Genomic DNA, 10,206 nt, shown 5'->3' with positions numbered 1-10,206 from the left:
TCTGTTTCTTTTAAATAATTTAAATCCCTCTAGCTGTGTGTTCCATTTGTGGGTTTCATCCCACCATGTTTCTGTAATGGCAACAATATCATATCTGCCCTCATTGACCTGAATTTCTAGTTCACCCTGTTTGCTGTTCATACTCTGTGCATTGGTGTATAGACATTTGAGTCCTTTATGACCGACCCTGTGTTTACTTGTTTGGTTTCTCTTCAGCTCATTAACTAATTTTCATTTCTCCACAGAGGTAATCTGAGCTGCAGGGAGAACCCACCCTTCTCCCTCTAGGTTATTTCACCTACCTTGCCAAACTTCTATCACAAACCCCACATGGCTTATGCCAGAGGCACTTTAGACCTCAACTACTCATTTCAGAGAATACTAAATAGCCCCAAATAAGACAAGGGGCTCTTCTGGCTCCTCGGGGCTTTACCAGTTCACAGATGCCTCTCTCCTATCCGCATACCTTCTCCTGGATCGCTTTCCTCCCCTCAAGCAAGATGAGCAAATGCAGCCCAAATAGCACAGCAAAGCCTGGGAATGCTGGCTTGCCTTTGACTCGGTTTAAGTAACTTCCTTCCTCCCTCATCTGGCTTGTCTTAACATTGCCATTCCCTATTGATACATTATACTTTGTGAATCAACAATTGTATAAAAAGCAAAACAGACAAGGTTATGTTACATAATCAACATTTTGCTCTTTTCTCACCCCTGGCTGCTGGATTTATACTCAGGAAGAAGTTTAAGGGTTCCCCCTCACTCTTGTCCTGGACCTTGAAGTGAAACTTGGGTGCATGTTTATTCCTATCACACAACACAGAGTAAGAAAGCCCACCGTTGCTTCCAGGTCTTCCGTCTTGTTGCGCAGATGGTCAAGGTTCTCACCCCTTGCTAGAATCCGCTCCACATTCTGTGTCATGATGTTCTTGACACCCTCAACTTCATTCTGGAGATTCTTCACCTGGTCATTGGCCATCCCTGGGCCACTTCCATTGCCTCCCTCCTGGTGAGAAAAAGAACAAGATTTTGGCAGGCAGAAGGAAGGGAAAGATCCTACCTACTCCTTTCCTTTCTCCTTCCCATGCTATCTCTACATTGGAATGCCATAACCGAGATGGTCTTTTATCAAAGTTTCAGGCAAAGAGGGAAAGGTACCATTGTCCAACAACAATAACAAAATCTTCCAATGACTAGGTGTCAGAACCCTCAATGATTAATCATGCATATTCTCTGGGCTTAGGTTATTCGGGTTCTGCCATTCTATGGGGGAGGGTGGTAGCTGGGGGCTTGTAGTGCCTCTATCTGCTTTGATGTATCCTCTATGGGGTGTGAAAGGAATGCCTGGGGCCATCAGCGAGCAGGGAAGAACTTGAGAAGACCTAACAACCTTGAGAGAGGCACCTTATCAGTTGCTTTCCCACAGCTCAATGTCACCTGTGGATTGGCCTGTTTGAACCCCGGATGGACAGTTGGGGTGGGGTTATTGTTTTGCGGGTTTAACTTATTGATTTGGGCGGGAAGCCCTCAGATCCTGCCTACTTTCCTGCTTTCTGTACCTGCCAATAAAAGTTCCTTTTGAAATGATGCCAGTTTCAAGAGTTCTGCTTTCTTGTTAGAGAAATGGAGGCAGGTCCTTACACTAGGTGCAGTTTCCAAAGACTTCTAAAAATTGCTGACACACAAAGTAGTCAAGAATTCTAAAATGCAAACCTATACTTTCCTTCTACAGTACAGTATGAGCTGTTTTAAGAAGCAGTCAACAAGTACAAGGTCACTGTCCACACTAGATCCAATATACCTTTGCCTGCTTTGAATACTGATCAGAAAGCACTTGCTAAACATCTTTTCCACAACAAAAATAATGACAAATGGTGTACTATTTGAGTCTCTTGATCTTAATGACTTGCTTGCTGCCTCTTTGAAATAATGCCAGAATCTCCCCTTTTATTTGGTTTAATAAGCCAGACCGATACAAATAGAGAGCCCAAAGCACTGAACTCCTCGGCCACATCCTCAGGCATTCATGACCAAAACTCAGCCAGCACCGCTGGACCAAAGAACCATAAAAGGTAAGGATTGGAAGAGGGCTTGAAAGTCCCTTGTTCAGTGCAAGCATCTTCTACTACAGCATCCCTGACACAGCATCCCATCTCTATTTGAATACCTCCAGCAAAGGAGAGTCCATCCCATCTCAAGGCAGATTATTCTATTTGAATGCTCTCATCATTAGGATTTTCTCCTGATGCCCAACAACATTTACTTTATAAATTAAAGTCAATGTTTCTCATCCTGTCTCTTACAACAGTTCTGAACTACCTTCTACAGGATGCTTCTTTAGATATTTGAGACCCTGATCATTTTACTTGCCTTTCCAGGGGGCTGGACTAGAAGACCTCCAAGGTCTCTTTCTATTCTATTCTATTCTATTCTATTCTATTCTATTCTATTCTATTCTATTCTATTCTATTCCTTACCTCCTTTTCTAAAGGTGGCATTACAATATTAGCACATTTATTTTCATTTTCATTCCAGTTCCTAATCGTCCCTAGCATGGAATCTACCTTTCTCAGAGCTGTGCAGTTTTTTTATTGCAATATGCACCACTCTATCTTTACTTAAATGGTATATGCCACTTGGCTGACCATTCACCAGTTTAATGAGGTCCCACTGGTGCTCCTCATGATCACTTCTGCTTCTCATTCACCAGTCTGAAGTATCTTTAACAAAAATGCAGTATTTAATAACCCAAATTATTTTATGTATACTGTTTTGCCATTACAGCATCAATTTCCATTACACCCTTCAAAGCAACATGTATGAAAACAGAAAGATTAATGCTTCAAGCAAGTTGCAAACTAAATTTGGGGCCAGTAGGGAACAAAAGACATTTTATTACCCAGGTATTCAATGCTGCAGTAATATTCACTGTTCACATTGTACCAAGTATAAGAGATATTTAATAAAGCACAACAATAATTTGTATTATCAGACATCATTCTATTGAGAATTATGGACATTGTCAAAGAGGCAGAAAAATACTCAGTGGAAAAGCTGAATAAATATTACAATTCCTAAACATATTGCAATGATACAGCTTCTGAACCTGTCCAAAATTTCCACACAGATGTTTTCACGCTAATTCTCAAAATCAGGTCCTTAAAACAAGATTAAAAAAAACTGAAATCAACTGTCAAGCTTGCTCTTTCCTTTGTCCCCATTTCTAATAGATACACTAGACTTATTTCCTGTATTACAACTGGAGGCAGTTCTTATTCTACTGCCACAAACGGCTTTCTTTATGCAACAATTCTCATCTATTTTCATAAAATCTTTCATGTTCAGCCTCCTGTCCAGAAAGAGACCAGAGCAGAACAATATCTCATGCAGAGACCCATAGTTTCCTAAAATCAAGTAGCCAGAGAAGGCGGGGTAGGGAAGGGGCCCCACCCTGGATACTCTCTGGTGTGGCTGCTGCTGCAATAGATGGTCACGCCCCAGCACTGCACAGACCAGGCCCCAATCTGGCTCTCCTGTCTTTGCCTTAGTTCCTTTCAGGTCCCCAAACTTTTGCTAAGCGAGGGGTGAAGCCAGGGGGGCAGAGGGATTCTAGGAGGGTCTCATTCCAAAGGGAAGGCACTGCCACAGATAAGGGGGGCTTCCTGGGTCACAATAGATGACAGTGTTAAACTGAAGAGGCTCAGCATGTACCTGACAACTAGAAACAATAACATTTTGTGTTTCTTTTTAATATAATAATAATAATAATAATAATAATAATAATAATAATAATAATAATAATAATAATAATAATAATAATAATAATAAAGTTGGAAGGGACCTTGAAGATCATTGAGTCCAACCCCCTGCTCAGGCAGGAAACCAGGGGTGTCAAACTCAATTTCACTGAGGGCTGCATTAGCATTGCGGTTGCCCTCAGGGGGCTGGGTGGCTGTGGCCAAGGTGGGTGTGGCCTACTGGGTGGGCGTGGACAGCTCTACATCGTTCGCGTCAAGGGTGCCTGTGGGGCCCTGGGCAGGAGTGGGACAGATGTGAGGGTCTCTGGCAGAAGGGGGTGGGACCGGGGCAAGTGCCAAGGCATGGTCCACTGGAGGAGCATCACTGTTCCTCTCAGGCCATGCGGAGGGGGGGGGCTTATGGAGCTAAGACTGAATGCGTTTCAGCATAGATGGCCACCACAAAATTGTACATTGGCTCCTGGCCGGCCTGGGCCAGGGCCAAGGCAGCGGGGGCCGTTCCCTCACTGTTTCCAGGATGGCTTCGCGGGCCACATGAAACCACTTCGCGGGCCGCATCCGGCCCCTGGGCCTTGTGTTTGACATGTCCGCCCTACACCATTTCGGACAAATGGCTGTCCAGTCTCTTCTTAAAAACTTCCAGTGTTGGAGCATTCACCACTTCTGGTGGCAGGTTGTTCCACTGGTTAATTGTTCTAACTGTCAGGAAGTTTCTCCTTAGTTCTAGGTTGCTTCTCTCCTTGATCAGTTTCCACCTGTTGCTTCTTGTCCTGCCTTCAGGCGCCTTGGAGAATAGCTTGACTCCCTCTTCTTTGTGGCAGCCCCTGAGATATTGGAACACTGCTATCATGTCCCCTCTCGTCCTTCTCTTCGTTAAACTAGACATACCCAATTCCGGCAACCGTTCCTTATATGTTTTAGCCTCCAGTCCCCTAATCATCTTTTTTTTTATTAGAATTTTACTTAAAATAGCAAAATACAACACAAAGTAAACTTAAAGAAAAAAAGAGTAGAAAAAGAGAAAAGTAAGAATATAATAAAGAGAGAAGAAATAAACAAAGAAGTGACTTCCAACCTTCACTATAACAAGTATAAACACACTTATCTCTTCATTTCCATATCCCATTTCTTATCTATAAACAAATTCATAAAACATCATCTTTTCAGTCCTGGTATCAGCAGAAATCCATAAAGTATAGTCAGAAGTAACACATCTTGTTTTAGGCTTGATCAGATAAACCAATTTTATATTCCTTTCTTTTACCTCTAACAATCTTAATCTTTAGTTCATTCAAATATTGTTGCAGGATTTGATTTATCTCCATTTCTTCTATATCCCATCACATAAAAGTTCTTCAAGGTTCTTGAATTTTCCTTTTATAATTTAAAACCCCAGGCAATTTCTTTTGCAGATTCAGTGAATCATTGGATTTCTTTTCTAAGTCATTCCCTTGGCCTATCAATTGTAAACCCACTTTTGATATTTGTTAGCTAAAATTTGTTCTATATCTGGCATTTCTTCAATAATATTTTTGGACATAGCCGCCCTAGCCATAGAAGCAGACATCGTTATTGATATTGTGGCTACTGTTTTCTGATTCCATTCTTCAAAACTTTCCTTCTGTATTTTCACTGTTAAAACATTTTGCATTTTTATAGGCTTGTAAATCTTTCCTCTGTCTAAAAACTTTAGTCCCCTCTGATGTCCAGTTTTTGAAATTATGAAATTGCTTATTTTTATTATTATTTATTATTTTCATGCAAAGATGGGCATGATAAAGGACCAAAATGGCAGGGACCTAACAGAGGCAGAAGAGATTAAGAAAAGGTGGCAAAACTACACAGAAGAACTATACAAGAACGAGCTTAACGTCCCAGATAACCACGATGGGGTGGTCACTGACCTCGAGCCAGACATCCTAGAATGTGAAGTGAAATGGGCCTTAGGAAATCTGAGCAACAACAAAGCTAGTGGAGGTGACAGTATTCCAGATGAGCTATTCAAAATCTTAAAAGACGATGCAGTAAAAGTGCTACTCTCAATTTGCCAGCAAATTTGGAAAACTCAACAGTGGCCACAGGATTGGAAAAGGTCAGTTTACATTCCAATTCCAAAGAAAGGCAATTCCAAAGAATGTTCAAACTATCGCACCATTGCACTTATTTCACATGCTAGTAAAGTTATGCTTAAAATCCTACAAGCTAGACTCCAGCAGTATGCGAAGTTGTTTTTTCTTTATAATTAATTTTAAAATAGTTTTATAAAGGTTTCAATATTCTAACTTTATCTGGATTTTTAGTCTGTTTAAAGCTTTCTAGGATCAACATTTTATTTAGCTTTTTGATGTTTATTTCAGATTCTTTAAATGTTTAAGCTTATTATTAAACTTTTCTTTCATTCAGGAATGAAGGCAGACTCACTCAGGATTTTCAAACCTGTCTTTCTGAAGTTCTCTAATAGCTTAGAAATAGTTAATGAGCGATTTCTGAAAGTGATTAGAAAGTGAGATTTGCAAACCGAGTGTTCTTTAACACAGGGGTCCCCAACTTTGCAGCTTGGTGACCCTGTTGGGGGGAGAGGGGAACTGGAAATCAATTGAAGGATCTAATTTGGGGTTCAGCTTTTAAAATTGTATTGTAACTCTTGACGGTCATCAAGTTTATATGGGGTTAAATGGCATATTCTGGAACATCCATTGGAAATATGAAGATCTAGTTAAGACAGTGAGCGCTGCTTCTATTTTCCTTAACCAGATCATGCAAGATACTCAATAAATTCTGCATCCAGACTTCTAACCTAGAGAGTTAATTTCAAATTCCTGTTTTGAACGTATCCCAGAATGGTAAGGGGGGAGAGGTTCTGAAGCCCATCTTGAAACTGAGGTGGTTATTATATGTGGTATCTCCAGGGCTTTTTTTCTCATAGAACGCCCAGAACGGAGTTCCGGCACCTTTTTTGGATGGAACCTTGTAGGGTAGGCAAGGCGGGTTGTATGACGTGTGTGAGTTCCGGGACCTTTTTTTTTTTTTTTAAAGAAAAAAAGCACTGGGTATCTCTGATAGCTGTTCAGAACCAGTCATGCCATGTTTAAGGTCAGAACATGGAAAACAAAGAGGTTTTCTCCAGGCTGCAGCTGCAATGACACCAGTCTTCTGGTATGAAAAGTACGCCAGGCTTCTCCCAGGACCAGCAGAATAACTCCCTGCAGCCACCAGCAGGACAAGCAATACAGGCAGAACCAGAACAAGGTGTCCGCATCATCACAATGGGGCTGCAATGGAGCCCCTTACTGAATGGAACGGACATAAGCTAAACAGGTGAGGAGAGAAAAATCCTCTGGAAGATAAAGCAGTTCTGCATTTCTCCAAAATTTAATGGAATGACTGCTTCTATATAAAACAGGTCCTGGGATCAATTCCACTAGATCAGGGGTAGGCAACCTCGGCTCTTTTACGACTCGTGGACTTCAACTCCCAGAATAGCTGACTCAGGAATTCTGGGCGTTGAAGTTCACGCGTCATAAAAGAGCCGAGGTCGCCTATCCCTGCACTAGATAAACCAGACCGAGAGGTCGTAGAATCATAGGGCTGGGAGAGACCTGGAGGTCCTTTGGTCCAACTTGTGAATTAGGGTGCTCAAGGCAGGGGTCTTATACCACCCCAGTCAAAGGGTGGTTCAGTCTGTTTTTGAAAAGCTCCAGTGATGAAGCCAGGAGGCGCGAGCAGAGCGCGAAGACGGAGCTTCTTCCGGAAGCCGTTCTGAAGCGAAGCACTCAGCCCTCCGATGCCTCCACCTGGGCCTCCACCTGGGCCGCCCCGCCCTTCTCGTCCCTGCCCCTGGCCGGCTCGAGGCGGCCTTCCGGGCGTCCCGGAGCCCCAGGCTGGAAAGGCGCCCGGCTTCCGCGCCCCCGGTCAGAGGGCAGCGACACCCCAAGCCGGCGGCGGCCGCCCCGCCCGGGTCGCGTCGGGCCCAATGGTGGCGCCCCCCCCCGTCCCGGAGGCAGGTGCGATCGCCGGCAGCCCGCCCGGGCAGCGCCCTTCCCCCCCTCCGAGAACGGGGCTTACCATAGCCGTGGCGTCCCGTTCAAGCCTCGAGAGTCGAGGCCACTTCCCGATACTCGGCGGTCCCCCCCGGACGTCCTACTTCCTCCTCCGGCCGCGCCGTCACTCCTCGCAGGTAGCCTTGGGCGGATCCAACTGCGGTTCCGCCCTCCCCGGGCGAGAGACGGCCCGTCTGCCCGGGTCCCGTGGACCGAGACGAGTCCGGGCGGCAAATGGGCCGAGCAGAAGCGGACGGGAGCGGCTGCCCTCCTCCGCCCCAAACGCCTCCCTTCACGGGCTGGACTAGAAGACCTCCAAGGTCCCTTCCTTCTATTCTATTCTTATCTGACTCCCGGAAGGTTCCCGCGGGATCCAAGCCGCCTGGAGAGCGAGGGGGGAGGAAAGGTGGAGCAGGCAAAGTCTCTGTGCCACAGTGCTGAGGCCCTCGCCTCAGGACAATTGCAGATTTTTAAAAATTAATTTAATGTTTAATGCTGTAGTTCATCCTGATCTGACTTGGCCAGGAGTGCTAGCTGAGTGCGAGCAGTGGGGTACCTGAAGGTTCTGCCTAAGGCAGATGGCTCAAATAGCTTGCATAAGTGACTGGAAAAGCTTGCCTGGTTTACGTATGGCTATCACACCAGCCTTCCTCCATGTGTTGGATATCTGGATAGTGTTTAAGCATCTGTTATAGAGGTTGGATTCTTTTGTTTTAGGTCCAAAATGTGTAACCTGCCAGAGCTGAATCTTGTCAATGGCAGCTGCTTTGCCATTCTTACACCTGCCTATTGGCTCCTATTGTAAAGGGACATGTCAAATTGCTCTTCTTCCATTTCTTGTTCCTGACTATCCTGTTTATGTTTTTGTAGGCTGGAATAGTAGCTGGTGGGCAATTTGGCTAGCTGAGATTTTGGCATATAATGATAATTTGGTTGTATCATTGTTGAGATGGTTAAGTAAACTCCATTCTTTTTGGCTGCTACAACTCATATCCATCTCCTCCATAAGCTTAATCCATCATTCCCTTTTGTGCTCTGAAATGGCTGGGTATTCAGTTCTTCTGCCAGAAATGATGGTGAGATCACCATTTTTGACCTTGGAAACAAAACAATTCCAACATGGTTAAAGGGAGCCCTATTAACATACATTGTGTCTTTCATGACTGGAGTAGCTGGTCTTGAGGGTCCCAAAGCTTGAGATTTGCCTATTCCACAGCTATGTCTGAGCCATGAGTGGCCCAATACTGCTTAACTTTGGCAGAAACATGCCCTGGTGACCTTTTTTTGGCTTTTATCTCATGGTCAATCCATATGCCAGGCAGCATTTTTGTTTTCCAGGAGTGCTGGGGAATAAGCCACCCAGGGGAACTACACAATACATCAAGGGGACCCGAGAGCTCAGATCAGCTGGTGTGGGTGCGCCCTTTATGCAGCATGATGCCCGAATTGGTCCTAGATTCTGCCTTGGCTCCCTCTTACCAATAAGCAACTGAATTGAAGATCATTTCTTTGATTTTTGTTATACTCTAGGAAAAAATATTCCAAGTATCCTCTGTATATGAAAAGAGGGAACCTAGAACAAAGTCTCAGATTTCCTTTTATATTCAGTACAGCAGAAAAAAGTACAAAAGAATAGTTGATTGGGTGGAAGAAATCATATATTTGGAAAACAACTGGCTCATCTTATGAAAAGGGCTTTAAACCAAAATTGAGGGGGCCAATTTTCACGACCTTTAGAACCTGATTCCAAACAAAAACCACTAGATAACCAATCAACTAAGGAGGTAGGGAGTAAAAGAGAAAAAAGAAAAAAAAGAAAGAAAAACATAATGAAGTAGAGAGTGATGGATAAGAGGAAACAAACAGGGTGAACTTGAAGTATTAGTACATGCAGGCAGATATGATGTAGTTTCCATTACTGAAACTTGGTGGGATGAAACTCATGACTGGAATGTAATGATGGAAGGGTACAAACTATTCAAAAGACACAGACCTAACAAAAGAGGAGGTGGAGTTGCATTATATGTAAAAGATGACTACAACTCTACAGAAATACACAAAACCAAGGATGAAAACCTCCTAGAATCCATATGGGTCAATATAAAAAGAATGACATTGCTATAGGCATATACTAAGGCCACCCAACCAAGCAGAAGAAATAGATGCACTCTTTGCTAACCAAAGAGTTAGCTAACCAAAGCAGCAGCCAAAAAAGCTAATACAATCCTGGGTTGTATAAACAGAGGCATATAGATTCAAGATCACACAAAGTATTAGTACCGCTTTATAGAACCTAGTAAGACTACACCTGGAATACTGCAGCCAATTTTGGTCACCCTATTACAAAAAAGATGTTGAGAGTTTGGAAAAAATTCAGAGACGAGCAACTGACGATTAAAGGCCTGGAGACT

General features: G+C 43.6%; 1 protein-coding gene across 1 annotated transcript in view; it reads right to left on the bottom strand.

The window, feature by feature from the left end:
• The window catches only part of VAMP8 (vesicle associated membrane protein 8), an 11,839-nt gene extending 3,906 nt beyond the window's left edge, over window positions 1-7,933 (bottom strand). The window contains exons 1-2 of the mRNA XM_015811150.2: window positions 7,821-7,933; window positions 836-1,003 (exon numbers count right to left, since the gene is read on the bottom strand). Coding sequence (XP_015666636.1) covers window positions 836-1,003; window positions 7,821-7,823 — 171 coding nt within the window. The 5' untranslated portion in view covers window positions 7,824-7,933. The remainder of the gene's footprint in view (window positions 1-835; window positions 1,004-7,820) is intronic.
• Window positions 7,934-10,206: the final 2,273 nt, after the last annotated feature.

This window comes from Protobothrops mucrosquamatus, unplaced genomic scaffold (genome assembly GCF_001527695.2).
Source record: "Protobothrops mucrosquamatus isolate PMUCROS unplaced genomic scaffold, P.Mucros_1.0 scaffold31, whole genome shotgun sequence".
NCBI lineage: Eukaryota > Metazoa > Chordata > Lepidosauria > Squamata > Viperidae > Protobothrops > Protobothrops mucrosquamatus.
The sequence above is the reverse complement of the archived record's forward strand: the minus strand, read 5'-3'. Positions and strand labels throughout refer to the sequence as shown.